We start from the raw sequence: 21,342 nt of genomic DNA, 5'->3' as shown, positions 1-21,342 counted from the left end.
AATGTTACCAAAATAATACCAATTTAATTAGTCACGTACACGCGTTTTCGAAGAGGCGAAAATTTCGGTAAATGGACAAACCGCAAGAGGTAAATGGACATTCTACCGATTAGCGAAACCCAACTGGTAGTATTTACGCTCAGGAAGTGAGGGTGGTTACGCACAATTACCTCCCAATAGCAAAACTGATTTACACTGTGGAATTACATCTGAGAGACTGAATTCCGAGCAACACTGTAATTCCATTTTAATGTAATTTTGTATTAAACTTTTACAGTCGATATATTTNGTTTTCATTCCTGATTTTAAAGTATGTACGTTATCATAGAGTTCTAGGGGAGAGAAAGGGTTGATAAGAAACTTGAAATGAATAATGAATGGAAATCTGGAACGTGCTAAAGTGGGACACTTAAGGATGCGACTGAAAAATATTCGGATGAGTAACAACTGTGAATGCACTCTTTGGCTTTAATAAGTAACAGCGAGATGCTCAATCATAATTATTTCGCTACATGAAGTATGTAGGTCAAGTGTCCTCTCTTCAGTGAGCAAATCGGTATACCGTTCTGATTAACGCATTCTCGCAGAGAGGAATCTATTCGTAGTATTTAACATTGTTATCAATGATTTTGTACAGAATTTAGTATCACAAATTTCACATCGTACGTTCTATGCTGTTAATAAAATCATTATTCATCCGTTATGATTAAAGAATATTTTTATTCAAACCTCTGATATCTATCTGCGATTACTCTTATGGCAGTTGAAGTTTCGAAAGAGAAAGATCGGTATAATTAAATAGTTATTTAAACGCGTCGACGGCAACTGTTAGGATTAATTATTTCTGGTGAAATCGGACGGATTCCAGTCACCGTCGCGCTCAGTTATTTGTTCCTTTTTTTTTTCATTGAGTCATATGTTTCCGCGCTTTAATCTTTTTCAGGGGGAAGAGCAGTGTCACGTAAATCAGCCAGAGTCCTCTTATCCTCGCTTGACGTGTGAAAACCGACGTGAGGCGAGGGTTATCGGATCAGCGTCTATAGCATTCGTGGAGCGCGCGGCTAAATGTTGAAATGTATACAACTTTTTGAAAGGAATTATCCAACGATGTGCATTAGAGCAATCTACCATTCTATGATCAATCGGATTGAAGTATTATTGCAATAGTAAATTGTTTTAGAATTTTGTGTGCATCTCACAACTGTACTGCTAGAGGCAATTTCTCGAGCGTAGACGAGGTAGAAATGTCTATATACATATATTCAAGAGCTTGTGCCCTGTTAAGATAGGGCCAACGTTGTCACGGAATAATTTATTGATTGTTGATATCGAAATTTGTTGCGTGAGCGTGCAAGAATCGTTACTGAAACTTTAAAGCTATTTTTATCGTAACTACTCTTCTCAAGTTTGCGGAAGCGATATTCTGGGAACTAATAAGACATTCACCTTAGAACTTTAAAAGCTTATGAAAATAAGTTTATCCTTTTTCTAAACTACAGTTCCGATCATAATGCTCGGTATAAATTTGTTACTAGCGATACATAGTTTAGTTGAAGGACAAAGAAATACGCTAGGGAGCTAGTGAATTGGATGAAAATCGTTAGGCGATGACAATGTTTAATGTGCGCTCGCGTTTAAATTATATCATTAGTGCCTGATAGGAAAGCTTAGTTCGGGTAATTCTTCGCGTATTCACTTTCACCTTAAGCCTTTTCGCTAAAAGCATCAGCTAGATCCCATTTAATCCTACTTCTCGGGAACGGACACAATACATTATTATGATCCATCTGTGTAACATATTTTCCACAAAATGAATAATTATATCAAGGTTAAGGAGAGAAATACCTAGAACAGATTTACTTTTTACATACCTAACTCAACTGGTCGCGAATGTTAGTTTCTAGAATCGTGGAAATGAGATCGCTTATGAATTAAAATCGCAAATATTTAATATTTAACGTAACAGTTTAATAACAAAGTTCCAAAGCGAGCACATTAATGGTGTCGGTTATCATCAGGCTATGAACTTGTTAGGGAAGCATCTAAAGATCCTGCCAAAGTTTTCTTTAAGACTGTTGTGCCGTTGAGGATCGTAAACTAAAGGACGAAGTTCGAAGAGTGTACCGATCTTGGATTACATAAATGGTTCGCTTAGAAACATTTTACGTTCAATTTGTTACTAACACTACTGCGATGCGACGATACGCGTCCACAATAATGTGAACAGCTTAGGTTCGGAGCTCTTGACTCCAAAGGATGCCGATGATATAGCGAGTTTTAAAAATAAGGAGTTAGTCAAAGACTGAAGTGAAATGGAATTAATAAAGTCTATTAACTAAGCATAGATTTTATCGAGTACCTATAATTCATTAATAATTAGTGTCACGCTTCTACTATAAATACTGATTTCTTTAAAAATATGTCGCTATACCTAGCTATACAATATTTATCATCATGCTTGGGGGCTTTTGCGATCTATAAACTGATAAGCAAGTTCAGGCACGTCTGCGAAAAAGTAAATACCCCTGTTTACTCCGATTTCCATATTCTTCGACACTATGAATTTTTCCGTGCTCTACAATATAGTGATAGTGATTATTTAAATCATTGGCATACTATGCTCGTATACCTATCAACATTTAAATATTCATTAATAGAACCCAGGGATCTACAGCCATTACGTACAACAGATATGCAATTTCGATATAACACAAATTATTATTTCAGCTATTCAATAATTAAAACGCTTTTATAATTACATAGATACAAGAAACACAAATAGCTAACATATTAGCTTTAAAATATTTAGTTTATACGTCGTAACTGTTTCTCATATGCGCAATAAAACCTTAAAAGGAGTTACTGGTACAGGTGACTATCATAAAAATCAGTGATTTACACTTTCCTGGCCCTTCCTTGTATGTACGTATGGGGCGTAAAAAGGTTAAATCATTTCTTATAAATATTTTATTAGGTTGAACGATAAGTTTTCTGCAACACCGACATCGTGAGAAATAACGCGAAGAGAACCCTGTCCGTATGGCTATACAGACGCACACGAGCCGACGGAGAAAAAACCAGAGGGGTTGGAATAGCAGGGTGAGTAAGGGAAAAACAAAGGGATAAAGAGGTCACATGCTCCGTGAGGTGTAGTTGGGAAGGCGATCAGCCGTGCAGATTGAGCCACAGGATGAAGCCCATCAGGGTTTATTGGGTGTAAAGACACATAACAAAGAGGGAAAAGGGCACTGCGCGTTTTTTTTTTTTTTTCTGGGAAATCTGAAATTTTATCAAAAAGGAGCGCTTTGATACAGAACGTGCGGTCGCTCAGAGATTCATGGGATATTATTTTTGTTTTTAACAATTTCGCACGAAATTAATCTCTGTGTGCTTCGACATAGGCATTTTAATGTATTCTTCCAAGCTGAAAATTACCTCAATAATGTATCAGAAGTCTAGTTTGCATGAAAAAGGGCACTAAGGAATTGGAGAACGTTTCAAAAATAAGAATAGAATTCATTTTTATTCCCACAGTCAGGAACGTACATAATATCAATATAAATATACAATGCTTCACAATCTTATTTAACAAAAAAGACATTGTTATTGAAAACCTGCGCGTTCATTTGATTCTGAACAAAAGCACTTCATTAAAAGCAATACACTTGAATTCTTTAGACGAATCATACACAAATTGTATAATTTAAACAATCGGAGGATGCGCAGCGATACAACAGCGTCTCATTAAATTCTTACGATTATATTCGCCCGATGCTAATCACGGCGACAGTTATTTTTGGTTTTCGATAAGAACGAAGTGGCATTACGCTTCGTTCCACGCTCCTCACAGTTATATCTACAGATCTCGAACATCAATATTTCGTTATGATGCGTTTGTGTTATTTCATTAGCATTTTTTCATTAATCTTATAAGTCGCTATATTTACAAATTACGGCGTTATCTAGTTTCACAGCGTGCAATCACTTTGGTAACTCATTTCTAAAGTACGTAATATGCAATGTAAACGATACCTAAGAAGAATTATAATTGTTCATGTTTCTCAATGTAGTGTCTTTTGCATTAAGTTCCATAACGAATAATGTCAGTGACCTTCGACATGCACTGCTCGATTGTCTATGTATTCTAAACTTTTGTTGATAATAAATAATTTGGAAATAAAATAAATGGGGCTGTGTACTCCATACGTATTATTTTGCACTAACTTTTACACGCTAATCGTCTATTAATCAACGCTCAGCGCGCTGGAAACAAATACTAATGTCTGGTCAATGTATGATGTGTACCAGCACCAATCATTACAATCAGCACCAATTATAAATAAATTGATTTCAGAAACTACATACGATTCGTAGAGTATAATTAAAATTCTCTATTCGCCTATGTAAATACCGGTTTTGCACTAGTGATGGCGTCATATTCTTTTCTTGAAATCTTACGTTCTACCGATTCTAATTATTTTTTTAATAAGCCCGCACCTCACATTCATTAAACACAATCGACTAAATGCATTATAAATTTGAAAGCACATCAAATAACATTAAATTATTAAAATATAACATCCTACGTTTTTAAATAACTTCCAACTGTAAATCAATTTTCTTCTAATTAATTTTCTAAAATATAGTCTGCATATTTCTACGTTGCCGAACGATATTAAACAATTTTGTTACACATCTTGATTTTTACTTCTAATTGTTGATTTACTATTTTAAATAACATGATCTCAATCTTAAAATTACCAATTTTCTCTAATTTTTCACATAAAAATATTCCTAAATTTGACACCTGTATGTGTGCCACAGTGAATTTCATTATGTATTTTCTCTCATCTGTACTAATAAGTGATGTACTATATTCACTGTGACACACACAGCAGTAGTGTAAATCCAATCAAAACATGAGAGGAGAACTCTGACGCAACATTCTTGGATACGATTGATCTCAGATCATCGTAAACTGCTCGATCGACATTCCTGTCACGTAATTAATCGATTAGCTAATTATTTATGCAAGTAACATTGCTTGTGCGCACTTTGAACGATCGACGTTACATAGGAACCGATATACAAGCCGTGGCGTAGTCCACAATTAAATAACTCGCAATAATTCTTTATACACGTGCTTTTTGGTTCGTGCAAGATGTAACTACACTATCTATACGTCCCGCATCGGTTATCTTTTTGAGCTAAAACATGTCTTCGAACTAAAACAGTCGAAACGTTTATGTACCTTTGAGCTACGTGTTCTGAGCTATGCCAATCTTACGGATAGCCTCGTTATATTAGTCCTAAACCTTCATCCACTCTATTTTCAGCTTTACCCCAGCATGTTACGTACTAGCATTTACCGTTTATTGCAAAAAGAAAACAGTTCAAATAAATAGTAAAATGATGTACGCAATGAGGTCTCTAAAGCCACAGAATTTGCCCAACATTGCGATATAACCGTTTCCTGTATACTTACATGAATATTTTTATATTTCTATTTTATCATGTAATTCGATAATGTACTAACTTCGATGTAATTTGCCTCTTAAATTAAGGTATGACGGTCTACCCATATAAGCTATAAATTATTTCACGTACTTCGTTATTTGTCATTCTGTGAGTAAAGAATAGTATTGTAATAAGTAATAGCACAGATAATATAATGAACAGTTGAAAATATCAAATAAGTTATCGTCGCAATACATATTTCACTACTATGTTCAAGAATGCATACGTGTGTAGCACATAAAATCTTTGGTTTTCTCGTTATTTGTGCAATTACTTTGTACATAAATGGAAGTAAAAACTGATTTCCCCCACATCGAATGTACTATCTTATGACGGTGCAACGTTATAGTCTCCTATCCTTTTAATTTTACGATGAGATTTACTTTTGCAACCGTCGTTCGTTATTCACAGAATGTTTAAATAAACAATTTGAACTATATAGATTAATTGATATGTTCTTAATAAGAAATTAACTTCAAAGAAAAATTTACAATAGTAATAATACAAGGATTATCAACGAGATACGTTCTAAGTAGTAGAAATCTACGCATGACATGATACTTCATTTTTGTACGATTCATGTTCGACGAACTATTCTGCGATGAACAATTATGTAAGTAAATTAACTTAACAACGTAAGTTGTACTAGGAATCATTTGAACAGGTACACGCTGCGTATGTAGCGATCGAAAGAATGTTTTCCTGCTAAATTCACACCTTGACTAGATCCTTTCAAAAATTTCGCACTGAACTCGATGGAATAATTTACAAGTAACGATAACTGTACATTACAATATGTTAGATATACATCGACGCATCCTGAAAGCTTTTTATGAAGTCGATCACTCGCGTTAAACAATTGACAGTAATTGGCAAATCAATTATCATAATTAGTCTGCTGGTGTTAAAAAAAAAAGTGCTCATATTTTATGAAGACTTCGTTTTAACTAGAACAAAATGAAATGTCCACGGAAGTATGTAGCACAACTGGAAATTATTAAATTACTGCCAAACACTGACCAATGATCGCTTATCCGTGTAGGTTCGAATCTACTTAACTTCCGTAATAGAAATTGGTTGTATAAACAGTAAACAACGTCCTGTCGTCTGCAAATGTTTTCTGATAATTTCTACATTCGTCAATTCCGGTCTTAACGAATAATCTTCAAACTCCGAAAGCAGATTAGTACAATTCTAACGACCTCGCATCGAAGTTTGAGAATATTCGAAGGAAACATTTGTTTCTAGTCGTGATACGTGGACTTTATCTATGATATCTATGAGAGCAAAATTATTAACAGGTGAAGTTGTAACATGTTTCACACATGCTCGATTAGACTTAATCTACACATAATGTACAGATGATTCGTTCAGTATCTACCGCTTAATTTTTAGGCAAAAGTGTATACAATTTGTTATACAGAGTACAATTTATAAAAATTTTTAAATAGCTGATTTATTCATCGTCAAAAGATTGTGTGACGATAACACTTGATTCGAAGTATATCCATTAATATAAAACATCTCCGCTCAATCAGTTACGTATAACAAAATTTTTAAGAAACAAGGACAACAGTACATATTAATAAAACAAATTCTCTAAATTTTTTAAATAACACAATAATAAAATGTATTCAATTGAAACAAAAATTATTGATTGACTTCATGATGTGAAGATGAAGAATCTAAATTTTGTTTTAGCATTCGTCAATTAATAATTTACCCCTTATTGAGAAAATTATAAATGACGTTTGGCCCGTATTGTTAATTAACTGATCAACCAGGTTCAACACAGCTGTGGTGTGCTTGCTCTGCAGAAATGTACACCTCTTTATCATCAAGCCATGGATTGAATTCGAACCCACATGAATAGATTATCTGAACGCTGATAAGTATTCATCAAATACGCCCACATGAATATTTATTCGAATAGTGGACACAGATAAAATTCACATTGTTGAAGTACACCAGGAACATTATATGCTATCATACACTGAATTCCTTTTCTTTTATATGCGTACGACAAACAACAATAACGTCACTGCCACAAAACCCAACAAAGCACGAATTTCTAAAAATTAAAGTTAATGAACCTTGTTGAAGTTCGTTGGTAAATCATTGAGAACAAACTCTGTACAATATCCACATACTTTTTTTACAAGCATTCTGTATGGAAATTAGATTTCATTGATTTATACGGTTCTCTCCTTGTTTGACGCGTTGTAAAAAATTTCATGCCTCGATACGATGCCACGCGGTATCATCTTTTTATGTCTGACAGTGACAAGTTCCAAGTTCTTGATACTTTACATGCAACGTGTATAGGACATCAAGCATTGTACGACGTTCGAAAATTATGCGAAGTACACTGGTTTCTTGAATGCTGATGCGACGCACATTTCTGTTTGTATATTTGTCCGTGAACGATCTCACGATTAGCAAACACGTGTTTAATTTCTAGCTAACTAATGTCAATGCTCGTTATTTATTAATAACTGTATAAAACACCTTGTCTAGTTAAATTACCGCAATCGTAATAATACATACATTTTTACGAGAGTACCGTTGTGCAAATTCCTGACTGGAATATTGAAACAATAAGAAAACAAAAATAATCCTGTTTGTATAAATATCGGAGGAACGTCGATAGAAATTCGCAATTGGTGATACGCTAAAACTATCTGCACTGTGCGTAACTGGTGTTTGCAAAAGAAAAGAAGAAACTTTAGATTTGGTGATCACTAAAGTTTCAAACGACTGATTGTTTCGAATAATCCAAGAAGAATTTTCTTCCTAATATTTTAGTACTCAAATTATTTAATGAAACACCAATTTATTACCGCCGCTTTCAAGGAAAGAAGACAAGTATTTAATTATACTAAACGCAAGCGGTTATTTTCATTTATCTAAAGTGGGGAGATTCCGTTATTCAATTGATGTGTAAAAGTCACCGTGTCGTAGATCGAAAAATACAAATTCGAATATCCCTAACCGTTTTTGTCAAATTCGTAGTCGGCAGTCTTTTCATCGATTAATAATAAGACTATCCGCTCTTTACTATAATTGTTAAATCGAGTCTTGGTTCCTAGAAGTCCACGGATAGTCGTGTCGCAACACACAAATTAATTAAAAGGTCAACGAAACTCGGCAGAGTAACCAGTAACCGTGTCATTACTCAAGTCCATAACGTAACGTTTTTTTTTCACGCACCTTTGGAAGTCCGAACGATTCTATCGACGAAAGCGTATTCAAATGAACTCGGACGCACCGCGTCGTCGTTTCCCACTCGAATTGAAGTCTCTCTCTCCTTTTTTCACGGAGAACTGGTTCAAGTGTCCGAGTTGGCCGATCGACGGACCAAATCGTGTTCACGCCACGAGGTCGTCGTGCATATCCCGTCGCCTCTCCACCACTCGTTCACGTCTTTGTAAAATTTCGACGGACGGTCGTCGTGCAGCATGGCGCACACGCGACACCAGAAGTACGTATTTATGAATTCGCCGGTACCCTTCCACCGGAAGTACGAGTTGTACAATTCATCGTCGTGGTCCAAACGGTGAAGATACTCAGCGAGCTCCTTCGGAGATTCGAACTCGTCCACGTGAATGTACGACCGATAAGGCGAACTCCGAGCGTAGTCCGCAGGGTGCGCACCCATTACGATCGGCAGAACGTTGTGCCTGAATAATTAATATACCAGTTATCAATTGCATCACATAACATCATGAATATTATGTAAATTCAAGTTTCGAATTGAGTTTATTATAAAAAAAAAACTATTTTGAACGATTGAAGGTAGTATCTTTTTAGTGTCTGGCTACGGTAGCCTTCATTCCGAAATCTCGGTGAAGATAACACTTCAACAGAGTAGGGCAGGAGAGAATCTCGAGAACCTCTACATGCGCCAAAGTACACTAAATAAGGGTGGTAACAACTGCGCGTGAAGAACACTTTGACAATTATGGCAACTGCCCAACAAAATTATTGAAAATACAATATGCTCTTATCCATACGTGGCAAATTTCGTTCCCATTATTTTTACTTTCCTAAATATGAAATTCCGCGTCAAATAAATAATTGAAAATCGGAAGTACACCGTACCTGAGCCCATTGACGAAGAACTTCTCTGTGATGTAATCCTTGCAATTGGAATTCTCGAAAGCGAGATAAAACTTGTAATCTTCGTCGAGCATATCGAAACACGCCTGGGACTGTGAGCGTGGGCACCGCAAAGTTCCGCAAGTACCGTAAATGTCCACTTGAATGTATTTCGACAATTCTCTAGCATAATGCATACGTTGGTTTCGTGGATGACAGTTAGAGACGAACCATGCTACCTGCAGCGACATTATCAACATTTCATCCAACTATTAATTATTTTCCTAAATAACATCTTACATTTAACTTTAATATATGAAAATATGTATTTTTTAGTACACTAAAAATTATTATTATACAATTTCTCTGTAATAATTCGAACTTAATAATTTGAATATATATACATAGTGCATGTGTCAATATTTGCACATGTTCACTCATGGAATTTTATCTAAAAGTGATTCATCTCTCTAACAGATTTGTGTGAATTTACTCTATTTCAAGTGTAAATTTGGTCTTCGAGATAGGAAGTAATTCATATATACACGTTAATAGGAAAACGTTTTCACGACAGTTTAAATGGTTAATTGGAAAATAAAACTAGCTGTTACCTTTTTAGTCTTGTTAGCCGCGTAGTTAAACGTTTGTGGTATCTGTGTAATGCTGGCATCGTAATATTGCCATCTTTCGTAGGGCGCAACTATATCGCTATCGCGTCGATAAGTGGCCGTCCAATTAATAATAGCATTCTTCACGCTTTGCGTGTGATAAGGGCATTCTAAAAAATACAGCATCCACACCTGCTGAAAATCGCATCAGTCTCACTCTACATGTTTAATTGAATTTGGTATAAAATATAGTAATCCATTTTTGTAGTATATTCAGATTAAAAAAAAGAACAAGAGTGTATGTATCATTCAGTTTTAGTGCGTTAGAACGATTAATTTGTTAAATGCTGCAATTAAAGGAAATTTGTGTTACATACTTGATTTGGATTTCTTCTGCCCACGTGCGTTACGTAGTCTTTAAAAAGGACCAAGTCAGCATCTTCCGGGTTGTCTCTAACAATCGTGCAAGTGTTTACTGGGCATCGATGCTGAATAAATATATCTGGACCCACTTTCGCTTCGGACATACCGTGGGGGACCATTATTTTTTTCAACCGTTGCTCGGCGCTGGTTTTGTTGTAATCGGTAGGCACATACATTAGCTATAAAAACGTAGGATAAAGAACTCAACTTGATCCTTCGATAAAAACCGAAAGCAGAAATGAGTGAAAAGAGAATGAGTTATAATTATGAAGAGAACGAGTAATTCCCTTTAATACTTTTTCATAACAGTGGCCTACATTCGCGTATAATAGACTGCATTGTGCCGTGAAAGAAGAGGTGAGAAGCAGGGTTTACAGAGCTGTGCACAACTCGAAGAAAGACGGAGCACAATGTTCCTTGTTTTGTTCAGTACATTTCAGAACAAAGTCGTGATGGTAATTTATTTCAAACTACGGATTACAACAGAGATGCTCGGCAAGAGGAAAAAATCTATCGTTCCTCATTCTGCGTTGTAAATAACGTCAGGTGCAATTACAAATTCAATGACAATTTAATAGCGTTAACACGGTCTTAGATACTAAATTTTTAATTTTATTAGAAATGTTAAACTTAAATAATTTCCTATTTTACGATGTTCATACGTATAACTGGATGAAATAAAAGCATCGATATCCTATATTTTTAGCCAGCTTAATAATTATGAATTAATAAGATTATTTATGTCTCACTTGATTAGTAACACGATCGTCATAAGCGTCTTCGTCGGGCCATAATCGCGCCAGTCTTCGACCGGTGCGATGCGATTTTATGGCAGGATACGGCCTCCTGGTCCCTCCTTTCATATACCAAGGCCTTTTCGATGGATCCGTAAATTCTAAACTGTTGCGTTTCAGAGTCGTGCCAGTTAGGTTGGATACCTTTCAGCAAACAAATACACAATTGTATATTTTTCATTATCGTTTCCTCGCTTATACATTCTCTTTGCATTTAACTAACATTCGTTAAGCATAAGCGCAGGCGACAAGTATCTTCTTTGTTTTTGGAATTAAACGGAGTATTCGTTGGTGTTTATTAATCAAATAAATCTATTAGGTTGTTATAATAAAGGCAAATTACTTGATTATGCGTATTCATAATTAATGAGCATTGTAATTACATTTGCGACTTAGTCGCATGTTCCAAGGTATAAAATTTGCATGGTAACTATACTATGAGGGATTACAAATTACTTAGTGGTAGCTAGCTAATCTAACCGTAAATAATAATAATACACTATTGCGTATGTATTTTGTACAGCACATGAAGCTAGCCAGGCTACACGAAACTAAGCAACTATAATTAGCTGCACTCCAGAAACCAGAGACAACCATTGCTAACGTAATTAACCACGGAAATTTTTAATTCTCTTTAATTCCATTCATATTTTAGCCATCTTGGGAAGTATAAGAATAAAATCGCCTAAGGAGGAAGATTAATATCATTTCCGAATGAGACTAAGATAACTTAATTAATTTAATTATCACAAGTATCTGTGTTAAATATAATTTTTAATAGTTTATGCATATTTTGCAAGAGTTTGGCTCCTTCTAAGTAGTGCGTATATGTTGTGATAAAGGTTGTCTCGGTTACATTTCGCGCGTCTATCGCAGTCAACTATCGACAATGGATTTTAGACACTGTACCTCGGACAGAATCTTTTTCTTCGGTTTTTCCCGAGTCTGCAAAACTTGCATTGTCGGTTTCTTCGATTTTTCAGGCCAATTCGATATGTCACGCCAATAGAATTTTTCAGGCAAATCAGGGAATTTCTTTTTTACCTGCGCTCGAAATTCGATCTTATTTATTTATTTTATCGATTTACTTTAGTTTTACTTTTTTTTTCAAACTAAATTATTACGGATCTGAATTCATGACCTGTGTCATATAGTTTACGTTAAGCACGTATTTAAAACAGGTGCCTGACCACGGAATTTAATTTTCTATAGTAAACGCGATGCGACGGTGAACAAATGCCCAATATCGGATTACCTGGATGTGGAGCTCGCGGTGGGGCATGTTTAGGTGGGGTCTGACTCGCATACGATGCCATATTTCGTCCTGCCGTAGGTACAGGACGACCAAGAGCAGACCGCACAGGCACAAAATGTAGAAAAAGTATCCCTTCAGGGAGGGACGCGACAGACCCATGCCGCACGTTTCCTGTTCGTCAAAAAGTTTTACCTATCCATACGTCGCGCCGCGCCTCAGCTACCGTGTCCATTCAGCTATGCTGAAAGCATTTCATTGACATATTGTTTAGTACACTGCACTTAAGGATGTATTGGCTATACAGTCAATCCCAAAAGTTTATGTAATCTTAGAAAAACGCATTTCCTATAATTAAAAAGAAATCAGACGTTGGAAGAACAATGCTAATAAGAAATAGCTACGTGCTAAAAAGTATAGAAGGAAATATCCAATTAATTATTGACGCCGACGACAAAAATTTTATATGTATAGAATTGTGCTGAAAGTGATTGTGCCTTAAATTGTTTGTCCCCGGGCAACGAAATTGTACATTGACCTATTGATTTTTTAATGCAACTGCGACAGTAAAATAAAACGGCGGATGTCGATATTTAATACGAGCAAATATGAAAGAGAAATTTTGATTTTAGCGAAACTGTGAGACACGTGGACGGTAAACGGTAAAACTAACACGTTTTAACTTATCGCACGACGTTGAACCAGTCTACACGGCTTTACGGCCAATTTAACTTTTATTAGCATGTGTTTGCAAATTTCAATACACATCAGTGATACACGAAATTTCCAAGGAAAGGGAGATAACGTGTATCTGACTTATATATCTTATGTACCGTTACCTGACCATTGAACTGAGTTTATATGAAATAAAACAGATTTTCTTTAGTCAAGTATAACCAATTTATAGTCAATTTATCTCATCATATTTCATACTTGTAATAAATTATCTTTTTTGTATTTACAATTAATCATTTAATATTTTGTGCAAACGGAATTTGAGCTTCGATCGAATTATCTCAATTAAATAAGTAAATTGTATTGGATAATATTTTATTATTACTGGATTAAAGTTAAGCTACTCTATTACATATTTTACAATCTAAATAATTAATCATACAAAACAAAATACACAATGCGAAACGAAGGGACTACTTCCTTATGAATTAGACAAAAGCGATCGCTTAAATCATAAGTGATATTTGCCGTAGAATTATTGACATAAATTATTCACGCAGTTATAATTGTTTCTGTACAAAATTTCAATTTTCTTTACACACAATTTTTATTCCTATGTTGTATAAAAGGTATGATAATTTAAGTGGAAAGTGAAACGTGCGAAACAGACATATTTTATGCTACAATTTATTAAAACTGCAACGAGCGTACCATAGAATACATGTACAGAACGAAACATCGTTAGTATAAATCAATGACACAGAAAGTCAAAAGATGCTCAAGAAACGGGAAAAGGAGACTGGGAAAATTTCGGTCAAGTAACTGGAGGCTCGGAGCCGAGTCTTACTGAAAGACTACTGAAAAGCATTCGACTAACTACTGCTATTAATACCGAACGTCGTCTCAATTGTAATCACTGCAAAATCAGTTGAAATCAACAAAGCATGGTTACAAGCAACATAATAAAATAATGAGGAAAAATTTATTAACGAATAATATGTTTACAGTAGTAAGTGCACGTGCAGGCGCAAATAAGTAAATTTCAACTTTAAGTTGACCTAAATGGTGCAAATTTAAGCGCGACAGGCAACAACCTCCTGGATCGTGCGTTAAGTCTGGCGATTACACTTCCGCTTAATTTGCAGCCTCGGGGTGCAAATAGAGTGGAAGGAAGTAGCAAGCAGAGAAGAACAGAAAACCAGATTTTACTCGAATGCGAGGGAACGTCGTTAACGACTTAACAGTTACTTGCCATGAATACGCGGAAATAAAAATCTTTTTATACGAGTCAAGTGTTATGAGTAACTTTGGCTCATTATTTTTTATTCAACAGCCAAAGAAACATGAAAAAAATTGTTCATAAAATAATGTAGTGCATTCTAATCTCTATTTTTATGTACATTAATTCAATTTTTCTCCTATTAAATATGCTTAGTATAAATAATCGCAAAATAATATTCCTTGTTGTAATAATATAAATAATGCACGGTCACTCCCCCGTGCACTGCAGTTTCTCCCCTCAGCCCTTCATTTACTTTTCCCTCAGTGTCTTCCTTTCTCTCAAGTTCTTTGTATTGAAGTACCCGCTATAAGTACGCGTGACACATATAAAGGAAAATCGTCTTCAACATATGACAGCCTAAACATACCTAGACGCCATGATACATTCCAAGCATATTTTCAACATGTTTTTGTATGCTTCCTACACGAATTCCGAGTACGATTCGTAATTACGTGCTCGGCGTTCGCATTTATAAAATATTTATAAGCAAGTAAATAAAATTATCGCGATTCCGTCGTTTAGATGTTAAGCAACAAATGATCGAAGATTGCAAGCTCACGCAAACGTGTCCCTACTGTTTCAATTTATCACCTTTAAAAACTGAGAGAAAGTTGTTCGTTTTTAGATTAAACGTACAATCCATGTGTACTATTGATAGAAGTGAATGATTCCACCTTAGAATCTCTAGTTTAAACATTGAACTGTCGCGCACACGATCCGTTTTAGCACGTGCCGCATAATCACGAAGAAAACAAAGTAACGTTTGCGGCGTGCATAATGAAAGAATGCACACACAATGCACACGGAATGTCTAATAAAGTAATCTGACCCGATGTTACGTAAATCGTCCGACGTATGGTGGTTAATTAGAAATGTAAGACGAAACGCGCCGGGAGATGAAATGTCCAGAAGAATAATTGCAACTTGCTTTGCACTCGCTAGGCGCTTGTTCCAGTACCTCCCTGACAATATTATAAATTATAAAGTGTTCTACGCCCAGATAAATAATTTCTTATTGTAGGTAATTGAATCATGAATGTCAGTCGTACAACTTCATTTAATACATGATATACATACGTCCGTACATACATCACACGCGATCGATACCGCAACCATATCTTTATGTCAGGTTTAATTTAATCAATTTCTACAGATCAAACCGGCTTCGGTTAACATTGTACATATAGCGATATATTCATGCACATATTGCTAAATATAATCCTAGTATCTATAATTTGTACACGAAATATAGTTCACAGGTTTTTCTAATTTTATTTTTATTATTGAATGAAAAAGCTTCACGTATTTTTGTTATCATGAAACTTAATAATTTGCAGTACTCATATTTTTTCTTTACTTAAATGATAACACGATAAGAACGTACCCTTTCTAAATGTATGTTATACTATTACTGTCTCTGCCACGTTACCGTATTCACGATTGTCACCGAACGTTATAAAGTTACTTGCAATCGCTACGAACCATTACCATTGTGTGAAAAATATCAAAGCCGCGATAGGATATGCGGTATTGTTAACAATAACGATAAAAATGTAAGTATGGTGCTAAACCATTGTTAAAAAAAACTTCCCTCACCTCTTTTTAATAATTTCATAATGTCTATGGTCGAAAATTAACATAACAATACTAATGAATAAGTATATGCATTCGTGTAATATGAATATGCATAACCGAAACAACGTCATTTATTAGAAATAGAAATAGAGGTTAAAAAACAATTCCTTTTAAACAAATATAAAAAAATCGTTACAGAAGTCAGTGCTAAATTACAAATATCAACATACTTACAATTCATTAATTTACTGTCCCTTCGTAGTTAACTCTATTTAAACTTGTAAATCTATTTCTTTCTATTGTACTACACGATGTCCTATTTGTGTCAATCGTTTCACCACAGAGAAGTTGTCGAAAATTTATATTGTGGAAAATATAGTTTTTCCTGCCTACACTTCGTAGTTAAAAGTCGAAGTACGTTACGCGATTCTGCTCGTTCACTGCTTGATAAAATTTTTCGACCAACTTTTTATTGAACTAATGAGATAAAGTAACATATTGAAGTACAGAGATAAAGATAATACCGATATCGGTACATCGTTCGAAAAGGCTTTCCACGCTGTACTGATTGCGATGACACACATTTTTCGTTTGTACGTATGATTCTCACAGTTCGTTTCGTTCGAATAAATCCGCGCTCACCAGCAAACAATATTTTTCAAAGGGGTCACGTGTCAACACGTCTCCAATTCAATAAAATTCTATACAAAGCAACGCGCGGTTATTACTGACAAAATTTTTACGCGTGTCTACCCATAATTATTGCCACTTTTTGCACGGAGACTAATTAAATGTGCTCACAGTCACGCTCTGCTCGCGGTCTATCTTTGATAGTAAAAGTTTCTAATGATACGTCGCTGTTGTCACAGTATGTCAAGTCCCAAATGATTCAGTGTCTAATTATTATGTTGAAGTTGAAGTAAATATTATCGTAAGCTAGAACACGCTGTCGCATACGTAAGAAAAATTTCTTTTCGATAATCATCCCTGTACACGATTATCTACGTGATACATAAAATGCGGTTCAAGAGTAAAGCGCGTTTCGAGTGCACTTGAAGAATAGACTTTAATAGCGATTATCACGATGATCTGAATAAAGCGACAGCTGAATATTTTTTCCCAATTGTTCCGTTCCCGGATGTAACGACAAAGAGTTTTAATAGCGAAACGTGTAAAACAGGAAACTAATGGATTTCACCTCTTTTGCATCGCTGTTCATGTTTCCGCATGTTTCACTCTACCACGTGCCCGCATATTTAATCTTGAGTACGTCAAAAAAAAGTACGTAACAAGGTGGATCTAACATAAGGGATATGATACATGTATATATGTATGTATGTATATGTATACATATATACACATATATATATATATATAGGTACGTCTAACAATACTGTCTTTGTACTTATCTATACCCCTTATGTATACGTATATGCATCACCGGTACTTCATTATTATTTAAACTAGATAAGAATGTACAGAATAGATATCGCCATTTCCGTACACATAATAAAATTGATCGACATATCTATTTACAACCGATCGAAAATCTCAATAAGTCACATTGAGCCGAAATAAAATATAGAAGAACATCGGTAGATTGTGTTTGTGTATGCACATAGCAAGTTCCGGTTAATAAAAAATGAAAATGAAATGAAACCCGTGCCTGTGATAAATAATGTCTATGACAAATATTTATGCTCTATGTACAGAAGCTCGTATTGTAACACCTTTTAAATACGCAACCTTTCCACTTTGAAAATGCGACAGAGGGTGTATGCTGCTTGCATTCACGGACTCTATAAGTACGAAGTAAAACATTGTTCACGTGCGCTCGCAATATTAGTCAAGCAGAATTTTTTGTCCACCTTCATGACAATGCGTACTTGTGCGTATTGTTCTTCCCCAAAAGAGCTTCCTCCCTCAAGGCAGAAGTCACGAAAATTTGTTTATAAGGGACATACTATTAGTTTTGCAGTACCTAAAATTCACCGATTGAGATTCAGAAAATGAAACAATATGATTTTTGCATACGTGATTGTTTATTGCTTTCAAAAGTACAAGAGACAAGAGTACGGTAAGATATACATTTTCCGTGGAAGCAGGAGTCTCGAATTATGCATTCAAGTGATAATGAAATTGTTAGTGTAACGGCTTTGGTAGAATTATGAAATTTTATTATGAAATCGGGATGACGGAAATTATCGTCACTTTCGTTAATTTGTCATTTCTTATCGCCACAGAAAGGAATACAAGCAGGAAACGTAAGAAAGAGAAAGGAACCTGCGGTCGGCGACCGGCCGCAGATTATCAGGAGAAATGAATTAAACAGTTTCTGAAGAATGTTATCAACAAGCCGAGTGCAAACGTGACTTCATTCTGTTGTTACAAATTTATTTAAGCTCAACAAATTTATTTAAGCAAAGTGAAAAACATCAACGCTATTTGTTTGATTAAAATACACAACGCGCTTAATAAAAAATCTTATACTTCAAANTAAAAAGAAAATTCGTCACCTTGATCAGATCTTCGTTTTATAAGCACAAAACTAAATCTGGTAATGCGGCAGTACTTATTACCAAAGTATAGCTATATAGGGGGCTATTATATTATAGAACGCCGTACCACTATGAATCAACCTTCACGCCCACTTCCCAATTCAACCCCTCGTACTTTCCCCGGTAACCCACTACGTTCCGTATCGAAATCATCGGATAAGTAAAAGCACAGGCATAACAGCCCTGTTCTACATCTTCGTAACATATTTTCGGGCTAAAAAATTTAACGATTACGAAAATAAACATATACCACAAGATGGTGATGATATGAACACGCCATGCAGTGGAGAATGAAATCGGTTTACAGCGAAATAAAAAAGAAACGCGATTTTAAAAAGAATATGAAATATGTAAAGTTTAAATGAATATACTCTAATTGACTGCGGTATAAATATCTACTTAAAGAAACTCTCTTTTATGAATAAGCAAGTACTTTACCCTTACTGTTATAAAGTTATAACCAGTCAAAGTCGCATAGAACTCGTGTGTTAATAAAATCTCAATTCCAAGTGGTTCAGCTTTTCAAGTAGTTCGTTTCAATGTTGTATGAGAAGTATTACTCCATTTAAAAATAAAAGTAATTCGCAATAAAAAGGGCTCGATTATTTCACACGGAATATCACTTGAAAGTGCACAGTATATCACTATTTCGAAACAAATAAGATTCTCGTTAAACGAACACAGGTAGTGAAAATTATTTTTGCTAAGCAACTCGGAGGCTCGATTTTACATATCATTGTGTTATCATAACAGGTAGTTATGGACGATTATACGTTATTTACGGTATTACGGTACTGAAATCAATACGAAATTACTAATAGACGTTATCAGTAGAAGCATCTAATACTTCGAGTGCAGATAATCAAGTTTGAGCACGTATTGCAATAAATTTCAAGGCTATTCGGTAAAATGATAACGATAGCGACGTGAACTGATAATAAACTAAACCTTAGTAAAAACGTATTGTCGCAAATATTTCTTATCAAGCAACTTTTAATTGCAAAGTAAAAAAGTTACCATACACAGAAGTCCTTAACTGTGTGCTTGCAGATTGTTCAATTGCGTTCAAACAATTTCATCCGGAGTAACAAAAACCGCGCCCGGCAATCAAACGTTGATACGTTGTACATACAACACAATTGATTATAATTAACAGTCAGGTGAAAACAGCGCGTAAAATGAAATAGGCTCACTCCACTAAAAAATTGAACAAACACTCTCACGATTTATTTTCAAAGCCGTATTTCTAATAATAATCGTTTCGCACATATGTTAAATCGTACAAGCGAGCCTAAAAATATCATGCGAACGTTTTACAGTTTCGTGGCAGGCGATACCGGGAACTTGGACGATAACATGAACAAAAGTGAGAATTCGTAAAGAGGACTCACCTATCATTCAGGAAATGCATCGGAGGACGGGACCACGTGTTTAACCGCGTAAGTACGAGTACAACAATGCACCACGAAGATGCATCCCGACGATGCACCCACCCTTGGTCACATGTCCAAATCCTTCACGTCGGGCACCACCTATACGCGAGATTATTCATTCCGGATCGGGCAGTTCACGGTGTAGACGGTTGGCCTAGCCCGTCGCTTCTGTCCTCTCGCTATATCCTCCTACCTCTACCTCTTTTTCCTGCTCTTCCTCCACCTCCGATTCCACCACCTCCGACTACTGTGCGCAGTTCCTTTTCCCTTCCGTGGATGCTACACGTCGGGCGAACCGCCACCCTCATCGTGTACTAGCAACCCCCCAGGAGCTGTTGTGTCCATATCGTACGAACACCGAGCTACCAACAGGAAAATCTATAAGAGCCGCGTCTGCGCCCTTGATTGCGCTTCCGGTAAATTTTCACGCTCGAAACTCTGGACCTTCCCCTCAAACTTAATCGCTGAGCGTGTCCTGGTACCACTCGCCAGTCCACGCGATCGAAATCAATCGGGAGTACAAACTAAATAATCGATTGACGACCCTGGAAGATATTGATTAAAAAAATAATTCTGTACAAGGGTCAGTCTGTAATATAGGAGCGAACGAAAATTTTTTTAAATGATTTATTACAAAATTGTTTATTAGTAAAAATAGTAATAAAATAAGAATACATTTTTTGGAAATGGCAAAACGAAGAATGTACCGAAATTCTAAGCATCAACCACAGAATCGTTTTGGTCAAATTTAGTATAAAATTCAAATAAACTAATAAAACGAACACAAAATATCAGTTAGTCATAAAAAATAAAAAGTCATAAAAAAAGTAATTCAATAAAATTAAGTGATAGTAGGATTATATATAGTAGTTCATAACTTCTATATGAATAAATCAATAGGCAATATCATAATCAACAAAGATGGTATTTATAAAATATTTTTATTAAATACATCTCATTTAAATGATTATATTATAATAAAATGAATAAAATTATGCATGAAATATATTGAACTATATTTATTTATTTTCATTCCGTTCTTCTCTCGATCTAGAATTAATATTTCAAGTTTGCTTAACATAATCCACTGAAATCCTTCCTCATTCAAACATTACATTATTATAATT

At 35.3% G+C, this 21,342-nt stretch overlaps 1 protein-coding gene across 3 annotated transcripts; it reads right to left on the bottom strand.

Moving 5' to 3' along the window:
- Positions 1-7,421: 7,421 nt before the first annotated feature.
- On the bottom strand, positions 7,422-21,037 carry FucTA (glycoprotein 3-alpha-L-fucosyltransferase A). Of its 3 annotated transcripts, none has more exons than XM_018037984.2 (8): positions 20,174-21,037; positions 12,696-12,936; positions 12,350-12,484; positions 11,396-11,584; positions 10,601-10,825; positions 10,227-10,418; positions 9,619-9,854; positions 7,422-9,197 (listed from the first exon to the last, which is right to left on the bottom strand). In XM_018037984.2, exons 2-8 carry the CDS (start codon positions 12,852-12,854, stop codon positions 8,846-8,848), a joined length of 1,488 nt encoding a protein of 495 aa, XP_017893473.1. In that variant the 5' UTR covers positions 12,855-12,936; positions 20,174-21,037; the 3' UTR covers positions 7,422-8,845. The 3 variants fall into 3 exon arrangements, with proteins under 3 accessions (XP_017893473.1, XP_017893476.1, XP_017893477.1); XM_018037987.2 differs by having other exon boundaries at positions 10,227-10,415; positions 20,174-21,035; XM_018037988.2 differs by lacking the exon at positions 12,350-12,484 and having other exon boundaries at positions 20,174-21,032.
- Between the last annotated feature and the right edge of the window lie 305 nt (positions 21,038-21,342).

The sequence above is a fragment of the Ceratina calcarata genome, unplaced genomic scaffold, assembly GCF_001652005.2.
Source record: "Ceratina calcarata isolate Rehan_Ccalc_2016 unplaced genomic scaffold, ASM165200v1 scaffold180.2, whole genome shotgun sequence".
Taxonomy (NCBI): Eukaryota; Metazoa; Arthropoda; class Insecta; order Hymenoptera; family Apidae; genus Ceratina; species Ceratina calcarata.
This window is presented reverse-complemented; position numbering and strand designations above follow the sequence as displayed.

Coding starts and splice junctions, on each gene's coding strand:
- FucTA (XM_018037984.2), bottom strand. CDS start 12,854: ATGGGTCTGTCGCGTCCCTCCCTGAAGGGATACTTTTTCTACATTTTG. Junction 12,485..12,695: donor ACCGCGAGCTCCACATCCAG/GTAATCCGATAT, acceptor TTTCGAGCGCAG/GTAAAAAAGAAATTCCCTGA. Junction 9,855..10,226: donor CGGCTAACAAGACTAAAAAG/GTAACAGCTAGT, acceptor ATGTCGCTGCAG/GTAGCATGGTTCGTCTCTAA.